Source organism: Trachurus japonicus, chromosome 14 (genome assembly GCF_045865225.1).
Source record: "Trachurus japonicus isolate A0001 chromosome 14, Traja_1.0".
In the NCBI taxonomy this organism is placed as follows: Eukaryota; Metazoa; Chordata; class Actinopteri; order Carangiformes; family Carangidae; genus Trachurus; species Trachurus japonicus.
Window position 1 is genome coordinate 16,407,941 of NC_140920.1, and position 21,774 is coordinate 16,429,714.

General features: G+C 40.5%; 1 protein-coding gene across 1 annotated transcript; it reads right to left on the reverse strand.

The window, feature by feature from the left end:
* Positions 1–2,626: 2,626 nt before the first annotated feature.
* On the reverse strand, positions 2,627–19,423 carry nectin1a (nectin cell adhesion molecule 1a). The gene is made up of 10 exons (XM_085798095.1): positions 19,255–19,423; positions 9,456–9,568; positions 8,064–8,322; positions 7,439–7,556; positions 7,110–7,291; positions 6,886–7,003; positions 6,407–6,558; positions 6,105–6,237; positions 5,893–5,956; positions 2,627–3,440 (listed from the first exon to the last, which is right to left on the reverse strand). The coding sequence occupies exons 1-10, from the start codon at positions 19,310–19,312 to the stop codon at positions 3,123–3,125; spliced, it is 1,515 nt and encodes a 504-aa protein (XP_085654221.1). The 5' UTR covers positions 19,313–19,423; the 3' UTR covers positions 2,627–3,122.
* Between the last annotated feature and the right edge of the window lie 2,351 nt (positions 19,424–21,774).

Here is a 21,774-nt window from a genome sequence, read left to right on the forward strand (position 1 = left end):
GGAGGGGTGAGTGTGTGTGCAGTAGCGTGAGAAAACACAGAGAGTTTGTATGTGTAGCATCTTGCAGGGGGAGTCAAGGTCGGGTAAAATAGATAACAGCCTCCTGCAAGATAGAGTGGTGCCAAAGACACCGAACTTGACGAACTTGGCATGTGTTGAAATGTGATACAGCCCCCCTTTATCAAGGCGGAGATTATGTTGATGTAAGATAACACCATTATATCTGGACAAATCGCAAGGAGTAAACTGGGCGGGAGAAGGGTCGGCAACACCCCCCATTTGAATAAGAAGGTAGGGCATTGATAGAAGATAAAAACGAAGATACAGAAATAAGAAGTCAGTCTGGATCACGTATACTCTAATGCACTCAAACTTCACCTCGTCTTTTCTAAGTTTTAATGACACTGTAATGAGTATCTTTCTGACTTTTTGAACACTTTTGGATACTTTTATTTGTATCATTGAATGTTGGAAATAAAGAAGATCCTCATTCGCAACTGGCCCTGTTTTGGATCTTAAAGTAGCACTATCGTAAATACAGCAGTAATAGCAATAAAAAAAAAAAAACTGAAATATGTAATAAATAGGTCCACGGGAGCCATATAGCCAACAGTGTAGTGCCTGTGGAGCAAATGCAGAATTCCTTTTTGTTATGAGACAAGCAATTGTCGATTGCGACAAGGATTTCGCGATAGTGTTACTTTAAAGGGGAATGTAAGTCTGGTCACTTTTCCGCTGTTTTGCTAACCCTCCTCCTGGCCATGTGCTTTTGTTTTTAATGAAGCCGGTGAGAAAGCAACCCATGGATCAGTGGTTAACGTTATTTATTATACTCTGACATGTGTATTTGTGTAGTCTTATCTGTCATATAAACAAGAGATGACGGTGACGGGGCGCGTTTGTGTCGCTGTGCCACAGAGACACTGGGTCAGATGCACTGATCTTGCAAGGTTGGTTTTCGGGCAAGAGGCGCTAGGTGGAAGGCAGAGAGTCCCCATTCTCTCTTGTAACAAGTCATTTATTTAACCATCACAATTACTCCGAAGCTGTTTAATTCAAGTAAAAATGTAGCATAGTTAAGCTAAAAAATCTTGCATAGCTTTTCTTTAATTTAAAAATTTATAAGATATAATCTTATATAAGAAGTAAAGCTCATTAAAACTGCAACAACAGCCTTGAATGGATTTGAGGTTTTTGTCTTTCACTAGTTTACTTGTAATGTAAGCTGTAACCACCACACATGAGTAGTGTCTACAAGATACAGTTCTGTGTGTTTCCTCCAAAGCTAAAGATCAGGGAAGCAGGGCTCAGACGTCCTCATTGTTTTTACTGTGACAGTAATCGGCTGATTTGTGATCGTGTTGTTGTTGTTGTTGAGACAGCAGTGAACTTAGAAATGATTGGCTAAAGCTGCAAAGGTTTAGGCAAATGTGTAGGATGATCCGTGCAGCGCTGCAGAGAGGGTTTTACCTCAGAGGTCATCAGGTCCCAGCGTCCATATATTTCCAGTATCTGGGTAAAACCAAATACTGGGTAATACAAATCCAGCTCAGAACAAATTAAACAAATTAGTCAAAACAATTAATGAAAACGCTAAATCTAAGTCTTTCAGTGAAAGAGCCGCAGCACGATACCACTTGGATGGTTTCTGTCAAGTATCAAAGCGAAGAGACAAAACACTTTTACAGACTTGTTTTCATGTCATGTTGTCTTCTCTTATTGTCTTTCTCTCTTTTTTGATTGTATTTATTACTTCATTAATTTGTTTAAGTTCCCTAACATCCTCAACTCTCAACCCTTTTGTTCCCTTATGCTTTTCATGTAACCTTGTTTAGTTCCTCACTGTCTTATAGCCTTTGTTTTATAGATGTTTTTATCTGTTTCTATCATTTTTGTTCTTTTGTTTGTATGAGCCACATCAGTGAAGAAATTATTATTATTTTTATTATATCATGTCTGATGTTTGTGATGAAAGTGTCAGACAAATTAATCTTATCAATCTCATTTAGAAGAATAGATATATGCAGGGGTTCTGTCCTCGACTTTGTAATATTTGGGCATGAATAATAATAATTATGCTGAACTGTATAATACTGAATACTGCTTCAGAGCAGCATCAGGAAAAAATGTGCATCCAGTTCAGGTGAAGTGAACCGTGTTAAGTTATTTTTCTGACATCGATCAATGACATTAACGTGGTTGAAATCACCCTTGACAGAGAAGTCTTTGGCAAAATTACCAGGAAAAAATAAAAACACGTGAGATAAACAGTCGTAGAGTTTTCGGTCGGACACACACCACTGAGACAAGTTTACATGATCATTTTTATTTAAATGCTAAAAATTCAAGGTTCATCCAACAACCAGTGTCAATGAATACTAAAATCCACGGATACCACAAATAAAAACATCAATATCATACATCGACAAAATGTCTTCAGTAAATAAAAACGTGTTGTTTTTTCATTGCAAAGAAAAACATGAATGATAGAAAATACAAGCACAGTGAAAGTATCACATCAGGACAGAGGGTAAAACCGAAACCTGCTGCTCCTCTGTAAAGGGATCATCAGTGTGTACAACACAGAGACAAGGAGAGAATGGTATTTATTTATTTGTTTTTGTTGTTTTGTTTTTTGTTTTTTTTTTGTTTTTTTTATTACAAAATGATAGCATGGAGGATAAAGTAGGGGGTTAGCCACATCGGACATCAAGAGATAATCTCATCCGTTCCGTTTGAAGTATTTTCCCATCAAATGTATTACAACATATACTTGTTCTCATAAAGTCAAATCGTCTTTACTTGACCTTACTGAACCTAAAACCTGAACTTCCTGGCAAACTTTTAAAAACATGGTTCGACAAACAATGTTCCCTTTTCAAATAATAAATAGCACAGTAAAATAAAAAGGACCAGAGAGAGAAAATTGGACTTAATTCCCAGTGCAACAACAAAAGCTGCTTTGTCCTTTCACCTCTGATCCACAACGGTGCAGGCAGAGCAGTGACGCCTCCTCTCGGTCCAGAGATCAGCGTGTGTTTCCAACCTCCTCTTGGGACAAGGTTTGGGTTCGAGTCGGGTTATTTCATCTGAGCTCACTGGAGAGGCTTGAGTTTGTCGGTTCAGACGTACTGCTCTTTGGGAAAAGTGTACGTGCCCACTCCCGGCGGGGGAGAAGACAGGCCCGGTACTGAGGGGTACTTAAAGATGGCCGTGGTGGTATGTGACGGAGGAGAGAAGGTGTTTTTTGACGTGGCCGTGGTGCTGCTGCTGGTGGCGGTGGTCGACTGGGAGGAGTGGTACGGGTGCTGGGGCAGAAAAGACAGAGGGGGGTTGATTGGAGGGGAGTAGGGCTCTGGGTAGTCCTCCTTGTTGCAGGCCAGTCTGTAGCTCACGTAGTCCGCTGTGTTTGGAAGCTCCTCATAAAACCGTCCTGAATGCTGCGGAGAGAGGAGACACGTCAACACACTGCACAAGCAAACAGTACAGATAGTATTTACTCCAGTGTTTCTGACTTCATAGTAATAAACAATGCAGATTTCAAAATGTTCCCCTTAAAGGGATAGTTCACCCAAAATTCAAATTTCACTCATTATCTACTCACCCTCATGTCGACTAAGGGCTGGGAGAAGTTTCAGAGTCCTCCGTGCCTTCTCTGAGTTACAGCGGGGCTCGGCAGCACTGCATATCCATATGACGGTTGCGAACGGAGCTCACTTTTCTTCGTCCAAAAAGACACACCAAAAACATCCAAATACCTCCATACTGCTCGTCTGTAATGTCCCTCTTGTATTGAAGCCCCAACATGAGAAATTGTTCAGAAAAAAAATTAAATAAGTATATGTTTTAAGCTTGTTTGTAGCAGAAGCTCCCAGCACTGCTCTTCCTGGTCCGTCCAAATCTTGCGCGATTTTCATTGACACCCAGTTCACGGCTCCGCAAATCGCGCAAGATTCTGGCAGAGCAACACTGGGGGCTTCCGCTACAAACAAGCTTAAAACATATACTTATTTCATTTTTTTCTGAACAATTTCTCATGTCGGGGCTTCAATACAAGAGGGACATTACAGACGAGCACTATGGAGGTATTTGGATGTTTTTTTTTATGTCTTTTTGGACGAAGAAAAGTGAGCCCTGTTCTCAACCGTCATATGGACATGCAGTGCTGCACAGAGCCCCGCTGTAACTCAGAGAAGGCGCGGAGGACTCTGAAACTTCTCCCAGCCCTTAGTCAACATGAGGGTGAGTAGATAATGAGTGAAATTTGAATTTTGGGTGAACTATCCCTTTAAAAGACAGCATTCGATCTCGATCTCGAGGAGACACATGATGCTATCTAGTGAGACCTCATCCTGTCATCCTCATGTAATAAGCGGAAGTTTGAGCAATGCCTCCTTTTGCTTGTGACAAAAATGGAAACATTAGGACAGGAAGGACAAAGAGGAAAGAGACCAGTCAGAAAAGTCTTAGCAACGCTCAGCTAATTTAACTTCCTTCCTTCCCTGAAGGTCGGCCTTGTCAAAATGGTTTATAGATGGTAAACACCGCAAATTGAAATTAATGCATGAAGCTTTCTACAAGCGTATCCTCAGACCACAGAGATCCCACTGTGGATCATCAAATTAATGAGAATGAAAAAAACAACAGAAAAGTTAATGACTCTACATTCCCATAGCGCACCACCACATAGGTGTTTTCATTTATTTAGACAAATTAATTTACAAAATGTTAAGACTTAAAATGAGAGTTTAAATTCATATAAATGTTAGTGGTGGCACTGGAGGTTTCTATCTGGGTTTCTTTTTAGAGCTAGTCACAAAACTTTTAATTTGTTTTCAGTGAGAGACAAAGAGAATCACTGAGAGGAGGAATAGGTCTCATCGGAGTATGAAATTAAATATTCATCAGTACATGGGAGCAAAATAAAAAATTTCATAAACACCATAAGTGATTTAAAATATTAACCTGTTAACGATGTTGTATCTGGCATAAAATATCCACTTGATTGTACAAGTCGTCCTACTGTGATTAATAATTCTACAAATAACACCATACTGAGATCACATTTTTATTATTCATAATAGGCCTAGCAGGTGATTACTGGTTTTTTTTTTTCTTTTATCGCTGATGAGAGTTATTAAATAGTCCGCTCAGCCGCTTAAAGACGTATGATTTTAACGGTAAAAACAACATTAAATCATAAGTAATTAATTTAAAGGTACAGTATGTAAGAAATCTAAAGCAACTGGCCGTAAAATCCTCCTAATATGACGCAGAGACTCAGGAATAATGTTCATATAACATGATGAACTCACCAACAACAATAGCACAGCCAAAGTATTTGCATTAAAAATCTTTTTTTGCAGACTGCAAATCATGTTTATGTTTTGAATTTACGTGTTGACATGTTGCGCCACCTAGCCCTCTCTCCTAGTCACGGCGGCGTCAGTGGCGTTTCAGCCTCCGGTCTGGTCCACTGAGCTGCCGCTACAACTGGGAGAAAAAACCAGATCGCTGTGTTTTGAATTTGACTGCAGTAACCGTTTTTGGCCACATTCTTACATACGGCACCTTTAACATGTATTTATCTCGTAAGTGACCATGGTATAAGCAGGATAATGCTCTTCGAGGTGTCCGATTATCAGAAATTAATGGACACCTCGTCGGGCAGTATCCCTTACTTAATGTGCACATCAGCTGCCAATAACTGCACTATTGTTACATCACTGATTCTTCTGCAAACTATAAAGCTATAATTATTCTATGGTTATAATTTACTTTCAGGAAAAGCTTTTAATGTGGACCTGGATAAATTATTTTTTCAGTAAAATCTGGGGAGAATTTTCTGGCCCATTGAAAACCATTTGAACAAGTGATGTGTAAATTGTTTACCTGGATATCGTCTCCTGGTCTTTTCCTTATCGGCTGAGACGGTTTCCTGGAGGGGGAATCGTTTCTGATCCAGGAGGAGAGGAGAATAAAAGATGATGAGGAGGAGGATGATATAAAATAAACTGTCATGAGAGAAAACAAGTCCCTATTTCCTGATTCTCTCAACTATTCTATCAAATCAAGGCAAAAAAAATCCCCAAAAATATACGTACGAGGAGTTGTCTTTTCTACTTCTTATTTTGAGCACCAGGACTGTGATGGTAATGCCCATGAGCACTCCGGCAGCCAGGAGCAATGCGATCACACTGATGACGTCGCCTGTTGCGATCTGCGGTAGTGGCTTTTCTACAGAGGAAACACACGAATGCATCATTTAAAAATTCAAACAAACACGTGCACCGTTCAGGGTAACTTTGAGTCAGGCAGCACGAAGCAGCTGCAGGATCAGAAATAGTAATATCAGCAGAGATATCAATATTCAAATAAATTGACCCCTGACCTCAGGTAAACATACCTATAATGCTGACCTCCACAGAGCCCGATCGTGTCCCGATGCTGTTGGTGGCATCACACACGTAGATGCCCTGCAGGTCGTACGTGACTGGGCCTTTAAAGGTCAGGACGTTGTCTCGGATCTCAGCGTTGCTCGGTATGGTGCCATTAATCCTGCAGAACGCACAGAAAATACAACATAAATGAAAGGCAAACACAATTATGACACTAAAACTCTTCATATAACATAAGATTACTCATCCCTCAGTGGGGATTTTGTCAGTGGAACAAAAAAGTATATATATTAGACTATGGTACATTATTTACACAATTTAAATAAGAATGGGACCCTTAATTGCTGGGAAGCAACAGTGCTAACCACATATATAGTATGCAAATTAAGATATCTGTGTTATATAAGCTAAAAACCATTTGGTAAATTCAGAGCGGTGTACTGGAGTGTGTGTGTGTGTGTGTGTGTGTGTGTGTAGTTGAACTCACTGTCTCCACTGGTAGAGAGAGACGGCTGGGTTGGCATCGGCTTGGCAGCTCAGCTGGACGTTCTCTCGGTTCAGATACCAGTTTCCATCAAACCCGTCCACTGAAACATCTGGCTCATCTGGTACACACACACACACACACAGACACCAAAAACAAAATTATTCTTTCTTTATTTCTTCCTTTCTTGATTTTGCACTGTCTAGTTGTATGAGAGAGAGACTTACACTGGATATCGAGCGTGACGCTGTCAGTGAACACCTCCTCGTTGTAAGAGGTCACACAGGTCAGCGTCTCTTTGTGCGTTTCTTTGCTCGGCACCAAGATGTAGTCGCTCTGAACAGTGAACGTCCCGTCTGAGTTTCTGTACTCTCGAGTGGTCACTTCTCCTGGTACCTTTGTCTCCCACCTGCTCGGCGTGACGACACACACAGGTAGAAATGTTTTATGAAACTAAAATTGGAAAAGTAGTTTTATCAGTACCATTTAATATTAAGAGGTACAAACAATGGAGATCAAACCACATACGGTAAAACACTCCTCATCTGTTACACACCTGATGGTTCCAGGTGGTTTTCCGTTGGCAGAGACGCAGGTGGCCACTGGTGTCTTCAGATTGGACGAACGAGCCACTAGTGTCGGTGTGGACAGACTCATCTGAGTTGTTGGACGAACTACGGAAAATTTAAAAAATATAAATATACAACATAATAAGCCATCGAGTTGATCTGACAGGGGAATGTTTTTACACCATGATGATATGTAACTTTGACTCCACAGTTGCAGTGAACTGCAGTTGCCTCATTGATAAATCATGTTTTGCAAAACAGGTTTGCACATAAAAAAGACATTTTCTAAAAAGAAGAAGTAGTAACAATAGTGCATAGTCAAGGTTTTACAAAATATGACGTTATTATTTGTTATCTACAGATATATTAGAAACAACTACAGAGATATATGTGAAAAAATCTTTTCTTTTAATGAAATATGCTATATCTGCATACAGATAACAGTATTCAGTATTTTCAAGTGTGTGAATGTTCAATATTAAACTTGTAATTAGTCATCTCAATCCTAAACTTGTTAAAATATCAACTGCTGCTTATTTATTTTATGCCAACAGTTCTGTCTGTGCTCTAAATATGCAGCATCAGTCCATCTGTGTCTTGAACCTTTCTCACCGTAGACGGTGAGGTTCACGGTGTTCTCTCGGTTCCCTGCGGGGAACGTGGTGTATTCACAGATGTAGGTGGACTCGTCAGAGAGGCGCAGCGTGGAGAAGGTGATGGTGGTGTCTTCCATGTTCGGAGTTCGCCTCCTCACCGCCGCATTCTTGAAGGTGACGCGGTCCCTGTAGGGCGGGGCCACGGACACGCCCAGGGACGGATTGGCGATCGCCACGTTCTGCTTGCTGCCATTCACAAGTTTCTGCCATGTTACCTGGAGAAAGACGGACAGACGAAGTGGAAGCAGGTGAATGATGGGGTGAGTAAATGTGTTGTACTGGTAAAGTGTAATGTGCATCAATGTTGTAACTTCAATAATAATATTAATAATCAATAAACAAGATGAATAATGACACTGTGATTATGTCAAATGATACTTGTGGTTGTTGCTCAGTTACTTGGAGACACTGGTTTTATTTTACATCAAAACAAACTGAATCAAGTTTTAGAAACTTTTTAAAGTATCAAACCCATTTTAAAATGCTTCTCCAGACTAAAATGCACTAAAAATGGAAGATAGAACCAGATCAATATTTGCTACAGAAACATGTTATTTATCGCTATATTCAGGGGTGCACATAACTTTTTTAGTGAGTTACTCAGATGAGCACCAGGAGATAATGTTTGGTACTCAACAAAACAACGTGTTTTAGAATTGATTTAAAGATCTTCCTGTTCATTTTTAAAGCCTTAAATGGTCACGCTTCTGCCTATATCTGTGACATGCTAAAATGCTAAAATCTTATGAGCCTGACCCCAGCCTGAGATCTTAGAGGTACCTGAAACTCGCCTGGTCACTAAAGGGGGCCGTATCTTTGCTGCCCGAGCCCCTCGGCTGTGGGATCATGCCCTGCCTGGAGATCTCACTTTTTTAAACTCACTGTTCGTCTGGCCTTTTTTTTTTTTTTACTGATTCTGTTTTCTTATTGTTGTGACTCTTTTAGTTTTTTATTCTGTATTCCTGCATTTTATTATTATTTTATTGGTTTGTATTTTAATTAAATTTATTGATAAGCACTTTGTAACTTTTTGAAAGCTGCTCTATAAATAATCAGCATTATTTCTTTGTATTCTTTCCTGAGGATGTTCTGTTTTCTAGGCGTCTTTAAGGATTTGCAGTGTGGCTGAATTTGGTTGACTACAGTAAATCAAGCAATTAGAAAGGGTGTAAGGTGTCATTTTCACATTTAAAAGTATAAAGATGTACAAGAAATTGGGTTTGGCCTGCAAAAATGTAGCAGTGTTCACTGTCTTTTTTGTAATTTATTGATCCGAAACTGAAAAATAACCATCACCAATGTTTCATATGTGGTGCGAGCCACATGGTCACAGCTGCACGACTGATACCTGGGAGATTTTGACGGGAGGGGAGCTGTTGATGAACCGACAGCGGAGATCCACCTTTGAGCCGACGTATCCCGACTTCCCATCATCCATTTCCACCCTCTGGCCATTTATTCCTGGAGGAGACAGATACACAAGCCTTAAAGACATGAAAACACTCTCACCTAGACGCCGGAGCACACACACACACACACACACACACGTTGGCAGCGTCAGACTGGCATGCTCTAAGCTGTTCACAGTCGGCACAGCATGCCAGGCTTCTAAAGGGAGCTGAGCTGTCAAAGGTGATACACTTTAGCAGCTTGAGAGGTGAGCTGAGGTCAAAGGTGGTGGATTAGAGTGAGTTATAAATAAGCATGATTTGTTTGGTTACTGTTCCCACTGACTTACTGATCCCCTTTAACAAATCCACCACGGAGCCACGCCCACTTCCTGACCGTATGTGAGTCACGTGTGTTTACTTGTGATTGTCAGGACTTCAACTTCAGCAAATATCATGTTTAATGTGGAAACTTCATGAAGAATAAAGTGATTAGTTAGTTGTTTTTCTATTAGTTGTGTTATTATAGCTTAGTTATTGGTTATTATTCATGATGCAGGACAGAGGACAAAACAAAGCAGCTCAGAACAATGGCTAATCTCGTTCTCACAAAGTACAGACACACATAGAGAGAGAGATAGAGAGAGATCTTTCATTCTCAGTTCATTGTACCTCAGTCATTCATCTTTGACTAAAACGTCCAGTCTTATTCATATTTTTCATCTTTTGTCATGCCAAATATTATAAGATAAGTGCTGATGAGAGAGGAACACTTCCAGACGCTTTATCGTTATAATATCAATAACTTTAGATACAGCCCTTCTCATTATATGTATTTGAAAGGAATTTAGTTTGAGTTTTACTTAAATATTTACCACCTATATAGAGAAAAATGTCATATTTTAATCATAATTTTCCTTTAATTAACTGAAATTTAAACACTGACTGGTGATGCCAAAGTAAACGCTTTCAAACTTTGGCTTCCCCCTTGAATAAACAAATAAAATAACCGCAAAGAGCATCTTAGTTGCCCCATTAATGTTTGGGCAACACAGCAAAAGTAGTTATTACGCATCTTGTTAGAGTCAAAATGAAAGACACAGATTTGCCAAAAAAAAGTATCTAAAATGCAGTAAACGTAAACTGTGACAATAAATTTCACAAAAATTTAATTTGATAAAGCATCGTTTTACTCAAGAAACTTTACTAGAGCTTAAACTTCCCTAGACATTTTACAGCACAAGCCAGACAACTGGAAATTTTATTATATGTTATGGTGCTAAATTACGCAGTACAAATGTTAACTCATACCCAGGGGTGGTTTCCACGTTTGAAATATGAGGTGCCATATTCATCATGCAGTCCAATATTTCCATGTTATTAATGGAGGAGTATTGATCGTTCCATCAGTGTCCTAGTCTGGTCTCCATCACAGAGACAGTCGGTCAGAAAACGCCCGAGGCTGACAGGACAGGCATCACATCTGTTCACCTCTCTGACAAGGTTGTTGACCATAGTGATTTTACCTTTAAACAGTAGCTGTGTGGGAGCTTCCTGCAGAAATGTTAAACATGACATTCCCTGCAATAACCAATAACTGAACAATAGTGTGTTGTTGTGCCGTTTGAAGAGGCCGGACAAAGCTGCTATTGTTATAATCCCTATATCATGATATACTCCCATTATGGATACACAGGAACAGCTGAAGTAGTACCTGCAAATGTTCCTCTTTTGCTCATGCAGCTTAATGTGTAGTGTGGACACTGCACTCTCAAGATAACACCTGCAAACTATGTGTGTTTATCCCCGCCCTCGTCCCTACGTCACCACATTCACGCGCATCCCTTGGCTGCACACACAGAGAGGACCGCCCCTTTATGCCGTTCTCTCTCCTCATTGGATAAAGGTTGTAGGATACAAGGAAAGTTTTCTCCTCGGCTTACAGCAGAGCAGAGTGACTGACAGACCCGTGTTTCAGACCAAACACTCTATATAAGTGAGTCGGAAGATATAACTATTTAAGACTTATATTAACACAAACATTCTGCTTACTTCTGCTTTAAGCCTGATTTATGCGTCTGCGTCAAGTCAACGCCATACCCTAGCGGAGCCCTCTGTGGCGCCGCAAACCTCTTCACCGCCGCCTGACGTGCACCTCCAAAAACTATGCGTTAAGGCGACACAGACCACAAGGGCCTTGATTGGTCCGCTACGCCAAGTGTAATGGCAGTGAATTGCACAGCAACACAGAACTTCGAAAGCTGCACTACAGACAGCATTAAGACACCAGGGTGGTTACGGCCTGCCCTAGAGTTAACGCAGGAGCACAAACCAGGCTTTAGTCTAACTCCAAACAACAGGAAAAAATGTTTTGCCATGTATTTTATTATTCATTTGTTATTGTAAAATTAAAAGGAAACTCTGACATCACCATCAACTTTTATGTCACTATCTGAAAACTGTCCTAAGACGCTCAATGTGTGGTGTGCCCCAGGGCTCAATTCTTGGTCTACACTGTATTTCTCATTTAACCTCAATCAAACCCAAACCTGTCATGAAAAACCAGCTTTATCACAGCGTAACCACGGCTACACCTGGATCACCTGGAGGGTGGATTGTCCAACTTTTAACTGAACCAAGACTTGGAGTCACATAATTCTTTCATTAGTCAACAATGAACAATATCTTCAAAGTTGGACAGTGAAGCAACAAACCAACATCAGTCTAAAAATGTATGTAGTGTCAAGTATTTGTGTTACAGGAAGCAAGGGTTTGTTTGGATACAGATCTCTGTGGATCATGACCTGCCGGGAAGTGCAGGTCGGATCTTGGGATCTAATGTTGAAAATGGCATTATATTTCTAAAAGACAGAGGAAAATCTGCCAACAATGAGCCAAATAAAGGTCATTCACAGAATAGGCCTGTGGACAAATACAGAGCCAGTCAGCTGAAATACAGAGAAGAATTAAGGTTCTCAAATGCCTCTAAAAGCTGAGCCAGCAGATGGATTCATACAATTCAGGAGAGAACTGGAGCTAAATAACAAACAACAACCTCCTCATAGGACTGTAGATGCTTTGTTGCTACCTAAACTTTGCACAACACACGATTGTCTCAGCGACTTCATTGGTTTTATAGGCTTCATTGTAAAACAGTTTGCATCTTGAGCTTTAAATTTTTGTGGCATACAATGCACAGATTCACAGATATGAGGCAGGTTATTAGGTCGGTGATACTTGAAAACATTGTGTGGCTTTGTTTTAAATCTACATCAAATCATTTCAGTTTTATACATTTGGTATCTCTGTGCATGTTCAGTGTAACACATGCACACAAATGGTTAACAATACAAGTAGCCAAGTAGCCCTCTCCAGAGCTATCAGAAGCTATCATAAAAAAATACGACCAACATCATCACATAATGATGAGTACAGCCTTGGCCATATGTGTTTTATTGTGTTAATATGTTTAATTGTGTTGTATTACATTGGGAGTCCACTGCCACGCAAGCCTGCACTTTATAACTCAGTGTGTGTGTTTTCTGTGGGTCACTGGGAGGGAGGAAGGCCAGCAGTGGGAGTAGATTACAGCATTTAGGATATTAAAGTGCATCTGCATCACAGAGTTTATGGCCTGTTTGCTGCAGCACATATGGACAGTTCACGATTGCAAAATGCTTCCGCTGAAATATCAAGGATAGTCTTTACCAGTTTGTTTGTGCTATTAAGCCTCCATTACCTATATGAAGATGACCTTTAGTTATTGTGTTAATGCCATTCATGCTAAACTGAGAGAATAATTTCTGTTTTCCGATAATTTGAGGCTCAGTTTCATGGGAGTAATAATCTGGAAATATCCTTCAAAAACATACAAAATATCTAATATTCATATTAAACAAATGCTCTAGAGTCTATTGAATGCATTTTCAAATTACGTGTAAAACACTGAACACTGTGACCAAAATTTGTACAAGGCAATGTTCAGGATGCAGTGCACATCTGCAAGAGGATAATTGTAGGATGAATTGTACGAGCCTTATATTTCAGGAACAGGAGTTTGAGAAATACACAGAGGACTGACGGCTATAATGATAAATATGAAGATACAGCCAACAGCCATTATCTTAATTAAGACTGGAGACAGGGAAACAGCTTGTCTGACTCTGTCTAACATTAACTAAATATGTCTACCAGCACCTCATACATCAAAAATTTGACTTCAGTGTTCACACTTCACATCTAATTAAAGAAACAAGATGTGACACATTAAAGATGCTGCAGGCAGTTCTGGAGAAAGATAGCTGATTATCAGGCACATAAGTGTGAAATACAGGTGTTGTAAGTCAAGGTTGGTATTCGACAACCTGGGAATGTGACAGTGTCGGCACATATGACAAAAGGTTATTTCTTATAAAGTTGTTTTATGTTGAATTTTATAGGTGCTGGTAGACAGAGTTTGTTGGACCAAGCTAAGCTAAGCTAACAAGATGTTGCCTTGCCTTGCCTTGCCTACCCATTAAAGATATGAGATTGTTATTAATTTTCTCATTTAACGCTTGGAAATTTCAACAAATAGGGGTATTTCCCAAGGTGTCAAACAGTTAACAATAGGCTTTCTTTACAATAGGCTTTCAAGGAAGTCTTTGGTGCAGAAATGGCCCCTCTGCAACCTGTAGCCCTCCACCACATGCACTGGATGTTTGGTTGATGGGAAACACGCCAAACATAAACAGGCCTCATTAACAAGTCAGTTTGTAATTTCGCTAGATGAAATACCTTTCACTTTGGTCAAACACTACCCCCCTTCAAAGGCTCATACACATCCCACAGAGAGTCCCCCCCCCCTGCTGAGCTCTGTAGCTGAGCTGATTAGGGGCTTTAGGTGAGGACACACACACATACACACACACACACACACACAGATACATTTACAGTATATCTCATTTGTGTTATATCTCTCCCACCTTCCTCTTTTACAGCTGGGGCCATTTGCATTCTTCCTTTGTTTAGACTATAGGAAATTATGTCAGCAGTCCTCCAGATAGTGAGCAAACAAGAGACGACCATGGGAACCCAAGAAAAACAATGACCACATTGTTTCACACTTGAATGTGCAGCATGTGAGAACAGCCAGAGCATCGCAGTACGCTGCTGGGCTTTTTGTTTACATCCTGAATGGACATCCTTCTTCTTTCTTCACCAAACATAATAATTATATGGGCATCTATTTTTAAGAGAGTTTCGGTGGCAGGTGCAGATTATTATGATAAAGACAGGAAAGGAAAGATTTAAGGTTAGTATGTGAATTATAAAAATCTAACTACAACAACAACTCTAAAAGCAAACAGTCCATGACTTTTTTAAATTTCATTCTCCCTGAGATTTACTTTTCTGGCTAAGATTGGCTGCAATTACAATCAGTCAAAGACAAACGATACAGGACAAATATAACACTTTTTTTAAGCCACAATTTCAGAAACAGATATGACCAATAATAATGAATTCATTTAATCCCCAAATCAAAGGTCAGTATTTTAGTTTTTTTTAAAAGAAGAAATATTGTCAACATACTGGAAAAGAAAACATTGATTATGTCTTGTACTCAAGTTTGCATTTTGCTGCTACACTGGCTAGTTACCGATAGCAAAAACACACATATAGCAGCACTTTTAAAACAACTGAAGAGAGATGTAAAACTACAACCTAAACAAAGAGCTTACAGCCTTGCTAGCTCTGTGAACGTGTACCTAAACACAGTTATGCTTTCAACTAATTGATGACATGCAGTGTTGTTTAGTTCAGTTGGTAGAGCAGGTGCCCCATGTATAGAGGTTATAGTCTTCGCTGCAGCTGGCCCTGTATCGAATCCCAAGTTAGGCTATGTTTACTATGTTCACCATGACAGTAAAGGGATATTTATTTAGCTACTATGTTTTGTTTGTTAGTATTTTGTTCTTAACCAAAGTACAGGAGAAACTGAAGTTTCGACCTGGAAATCTAGGGGACAATTAAAGTTATAACAGGTCATCGAGAGGAGGAAATAAATGTGCATGGCTAGTTTTGCAAAGTTTGCTGCAAATTTGAAACCATTTCAAAAGTATGGATCTATATAGAGATTAATATTGTCATCCAAATAGATAAAACCAATCTAAAGCAATAACTTCATGGGAATGAGACATTACGTAAGATTAATAAATAATGCTAAACATAAATCTGCTGATACTTGGTAGTAGGGATGTCACAATTACTTGTTTTCACAATTAATCGCGGTATTAAACGCCACAATTATTTAATCGTAAAGATTCCTAAATACCGTCACTTCCCAAAAAAGATGATGTTGGAACCATATCGGCAGATGTGGCGCCAAAATAAAGGTAAATGCTCAGATACTGGTCCATTTACCTAACGTAACATTGAATTGGTAGGAATTGGAGGAGTGTCATTTTTAATAAAAAAAAAAAGCAAAACAAAACAAAAAATGATTAAAATAAATGTAAACATTTGGTATAGATGACAATTTATGACCTGAATATTTCAAAAACTTCCGCTGGGGATTAATAATTGGTCATATATTAATAGATACTTGAAATATTTTGTGTAAACAATGAGTAATGTAGTTATATTTTGACTATATTTGATTTTACACATTCATAGGGTTGTGAAATTAATTAGTGCATAATAATCGTGATAATCGTAATACCGTGATTATTTCTCAGACAATAATCGGACCAAGAAAATGTATAATCGTGACATCCCTACTTGGTAGAATTAAGTTTTAATCTATTGTGAATAGATTCAAACTTGGTAGGCTAACTTTAATCTTAAAATGCTGTCCAGGTAAAAAACAAAAAAAAGTTGAGTTTTTGTGTAAGATGATTTAAGAAGCTTTTAAAATGGACATAATAAGCTAAAAGTTTATTTATGCACTCAGCATATGGCCAAAGTTAATAGAACCGGAGGAGAAAAAGCAGAGAAGATCTAATCGCTGTCTGTTCTGCCACACTGGCACAAATTCAGTGTTTCAGGTATTTACAAGCATGTGTCTGAGATTATAAATATGAGGGTGACATCATTGTCTGCAGCGGCGCAGTCCGTCACATGAAACTGCGACGTTTCGGGCCTGAACAAACCACCTCAGCTTCCACAGGGCCACAGACAGCCAACTGAAAAACTGACCTCATGCTACGTATGAGAAAATGGAAAACACAGAGAGAGAAAGAGGAGAGGGCAGATTAACTTTTTAATCTTTAGGCCATCAAATCTGTGATTGATCTAGGATTACACTGTTTGTGTCTTTGGCCTTGTGACTTACAATATAGGAAAACCTTCAGCAGAATGAAGACCAACTGACACACACATCAACAGACATGATGTTGGATTTAAAGCCATGATCGCTACCAAAGTCTTGACATAGCAGCTCTCAACAGGGCCCGACAGCAAAGACTTCACAAACAATGGAAATTGACTTCTGGACATCCACTTTACCAATAATGTGAACTCCTGTCCATTTTGGCCTGATTGAAATGGAGGAAAGACTTCTTCACCTCTCACCCCACCCCACCCCCAACCCCTTAATCGATTATAATCCCTCATTGTTTTTGACTGGTATCTGTGCACATACATACACACACACACACACACATACATATATGCATGTACATGTGTGCGTGTTTGTGTGGGTGTGTAATCTCTGTGGCACTGCAGGAACGCGGAGTGTGCGCTTGGCCGGTGTTCAGGGGGCAGCTCACAGGATTACGATGACTGTTGCTGCTGCATCTGTGTTTTGGGACATGACAGGAAAATATAAACCCGAGAGGAAGAAGAGATGGAGGGAGAAGATATATGCACCGAGGAAGATCGACTCAGGGAAAGACAATGAAGGGGGGATGAAGTGGTTAGGGAGAGGTGCACATATGAGAAAGTTGAAAAGGCAGAGGACAGAAGGGCTGTGTGTTTGTGCTGGATTATTTCTGTGGGGTAGCGTCTGTGTGTTCCAGCTGTGGACAGTGGATTATGCTAAAATTCGTGAGGATGTCTCTCTGTCTGTCTGTCTGTCTGTCTGTCTGTCTGTCTGTCTGTCTGTCTGTCTGTCTGTCAGCCTTAGTCAGCCTTTTCTGTGTCTTTCTGCAGAGGAGGGATTGCAAACTTTTTTTTTTTTTTTACTGCGAGTGGGGAAAACATATCAGCGCCTGTCCGTCAACTCTGTGGCACCTACAGGAGATGACAGACCTGCTGAGGTGCTCTGAGTCTGCAGCACCAGTCAGGAGAAGACAGCCACACTGCAGCAGCAACAGTCAGCAGGGTTGGACTTGGCAGCGATCATGTTGTTACACCCTTGCTGCTCCCTGTCCAGCTTTAATCCACTGCTCTGTCCTTCAACATGACAATCCTACACACATGGCACGGCCTCACACTCCCTATAATAACACATACACACATGTGCACACAAGCAAATTACTGCTCAACTGGTGCGGGGTGGGGAGGGGGCGGGCGGACGGGTTTATCACTGACTGAGTGAAAAAACCAATCACAGCAGATGTCACAGGGGCTGAACACATGCGTATGTCGCCACAATTGCTTTTGTCATGACGTATTATCCATACCACCATTGCCCCAACTCTGATGCCAGCTTTACGTTTGGCCCCAGCTTAGCGTGATTACACAGCTGCACCTGTTACAGTGAGGCAAGAGTTCGTCCATTCATTCACACACACACACACACACACACACACACACACACACTGTAAGATGTAGGGATGCCATCTGCAGGAGCGGCCACATCACAGTGTGATTACAGCAGTGCACCTGCTGACACCAGGCACGTTCAGATGGACACACAGTCGAGTCTGGAAATGTAAACAAATGGCGCACTGAAATGGTCTGGACTGACTTCTTCTGCACTGATCAGGAGTAAAGGCATTTCGTTTCAGAGCTCAGATCTTTTGCATTATGAACATGAAAAGAGTGTGATGCTCCCAAACTGCAGCAAGCATTAGTGAATAAAGGCAGAAAATCAATGAAACCATTTCCTGAAGTGTGTGGGAAAAAAAATCAAATGCCAATAAAAGTTGTAACAAATCCACTCAGAATAAATTAATAAGTTATTTACTATTATTTAAAACATTATAGGACATAAAAATTACAATGCTTAATGGTGATTTTTAACAATCTGGAAACTCTCATACCTTCTTTCAGTTTGTTACTGGTTTACAACACACAGTAAGGTATTAATTTGCTATTAATTAAGCAGTGAGAAATATAATATATAGTCTACCATTAACTTATGAGAAAGTGGTGACCAGTTTTTCTGTTGTTTCACTGATACTTTGATGAAGATTGTGATAATGAAGGTATGGATAGTAACTAAGTAAACTAATTAGAGTTTAAATAAATAATTACTCATGGGTTGTTTAACACTAATAGATCAAGTAGCCTACACTAATAGCCTATGTGATCATTAAATCATTTATCAAATGAATAGGCTGAAACTTAAGCAATAAGAAGAAAGGGAGCATGTTTAAACTTCTACACTTAACAACACAGGATACTGATGGTTGTGAACAATAAATTGGAGTTTAGGTGAGTGTAACCTCCACTGTCCACTTACAAGAAATACAACACTGAAATATGGCTTTGTCTAATTTAACTTCCATCCTGTAGCCTATAGTAGGCTATGTCAGTATCTCCTCATTAAATAGAGGACACAGGGACCTGGACCGATAACATTACTTAAGGTGAAAGAGCAGCAGAGCAGCCTACCTGGAACAACACAGGTTGTTATCAGGAATATCCAAAATCCAGTCTTTTCCATGTCCATACCACCGTGGCCAGTGTCTCGCTGTGGTTAAATTCCCAGTGTGCACTCGGTTTCTGCCTCCTGCTCCCCCCCGCCTCCAGACTGAACGCAGCGGTGGGTTCAGCTTCAGGACCTGTCTGTCTGTCTGTCTGTCTGTGTGTGTGTGTGTGTGTGTGTGCAAGGACGGAGGTCCCGTCAGGTCTCCATGTCCTCTGCGGCAAACCGCGCTCCCCCCACACTCACTCAGAGACCTTTTCCAAACTTGTCTCCGCACCTCGTCTCACTTTTTCTTTCTCCCACTCCTACTTCCGACCTCCCCTCCGAGCGCTAGCGGAGCTGCAGCAGTCTCTGTCCGGCTGAGGCTTGACGGGGATAAAGCAGCTTAACGCGTGGGCAGATTATTTCCGAGATAGCCTACCCCCCAGTCCCGAGCGACAACTATATGTCAGTGTGAGTGTGTGTGTGTGTGTGAGGGCTGAGCTGAGCAAACCGGCCGCCTGCTGCTGCTGCTGTGCACATAAGAGAAAAGGCGCAGTCAGGCTATTTTAAATAAGCAGACTCAATAGAGTCAATTAGTGGCCCAGACAGAGGCGTAGCTGCAGGAATTAGCCCTCAGTGACTAGAGGCCCCCTCTGCTGTGCGGTGGCCCTCCTGCCTCCATCTGCTGATGAGGAGAGATGAGACATTTGAACCCTGACCTGATCTATATTAAATAAATTGATATAGAGCCCGTGGGAGCACAGAGGGGGGGAAACACAAACTCATTCATGCAATTAATATATGATATAGGCCTATAATAGTTTAATTTTATATTCTTGATTTTGTTTTCTATGAAAATGAAAAACATTTATTTTGATGTTAAAGGGACAACGAGGAGTTTCTAATTGGTTATAAAAAAGTCTCACATTAATGTGGATGAATCTACGCTACCCACACTTGTTAATGGGCCCATTTTCGATAAATATATAATTCCGTCTCTATCGTTATTTTGTTATTATTAGTGGTGGCGGAGATGCTGGTCGAGCCGACCAGCGTTTCTTTACTTTCAGTTTCGCAACGAGTCATGAGAATAACGTAGCTGACGGTATGTGAACCTCTTTGAACCTCTGACTTTAATTATTGATGAATGAAAACATGAGTCCGTCTTGCGCCGGTCAAAAGAATTTTACGGTGCGCGCGGAGGCTCATAAATGTAGTGTGAAAACGCTGTGCTTTTCCAAAACTCCTCGTTGTCCCTTTAAAGAGGGACTATAGGCGCGTTTCCACTGCAGGAGCTTCAGGGTAATTTTACAGGGCTGGAGCCGTTGGTGTCTCCACTGGAGGAACCACCCCGAAGGGCCGAAATGAGTCCCTGCCTGGGGGTAGGTACTCAGATCGGCCCGAGAAACTTCTGGTGGGGCTTGAGATTTACTCTGTGCTGATTGGGCAGACTCAAAGTGAGGTGTGACACCAAGAGAAAGCCCCGAAATAAGCAGCATTTTTTTTTAAAGCGCTTACACAGCTGGGAAAAAGAGAGAATAAGTCACTAAAAGACATATGAGAGTAATAAAAAACAAAAAAAACAAGAGCAGTAAAAAAAAAACCGCTGCACAACGACTGTGCAATGATCGAAACTGTTGAGCCCAGTGGGTCCTGGTCAGTGGAGACACGGCCGCTGAGAGGGCCGAGTGAGAGGACGGTTCCTGTAAAAGTTCCTACCTCCTCCCTTTACCAGGAACTCCTGCAGTGGAAACGCGCCTTATGCAAGATTTTTTTACCTTAACTATGCTACATTTTTACTTTAATTAAACAGCTGCGGAGTAATTGTGATGGTTAAATAAATGACTTGTAACTTCTTACAAGGAGAATGGAAGCTCTCTGCCTTCCGTCTCTTGGCCAAAAACCGACCTTGCAAGATCAGTGACTCCGACCGGTGTCCCAGCTTTATCATGGCGGCACCGCAACACAAACACCCCCTGTAACCCATAATCTGTTGCTCATGACAAATAAGACTACACAACTATACACATCATATATAATCATATATAACATGATCCACTCCTCCATGGATTGCTTTCTCAAATGCACATGGCCAGGAGGAGGGTTAACAGTGGAAAAGCGACCGGACTTGCATTGTTCCCCTTTAAAATGTCAAATTTCTCCAGAAAACAACGTCTTTATATACCAATTTCATCACATTTCACAAAACAATTTTCTGTAGTTTCCTAACGTCTGTTAATTCACAACCTATGTGGCTACTCATCAGTTCAAGATCAAACCAAAGCGACAAAAAAAAGACATTACGTAACTTATGAACGCATCAAATCAAGCCATTATACTGCCTGTGCATACGCATTTTTCTCTGTAACTACAATGTGATACTTGTAAGGTTATGTGAACATAGCTGTTCTATATCACAACTTTGGTATAAGCTGAAACACACATCTGCTCTACTAAAGGGGAAATGAAAGTACATAGCTGCTAAAACTGGTTTGGTCTCGCCT

Coding starts and splice junctions, on each gene's coding strand:
- nectin1a (XM_085798095.1), bottom strand. CDS start 19,312: ATGGACATGGAAAAGACTGGATTTTGGATATTCCTGATAACAACCTGT. Junction 7,004..7,109: donor CGTCACGCTCGATATCCAGT/GTAAGTCTCTCT, acceptor TGTGTGTACCAG/ATGAGCCAGATGTTTCAGTG. Junction 3,441..5,892: donor GACCAGGAGACGATATCCAG/GTAAACAATTTA, acceptor CTCTCTCCGCAG/CATTCAGGACGGTTTTATGA.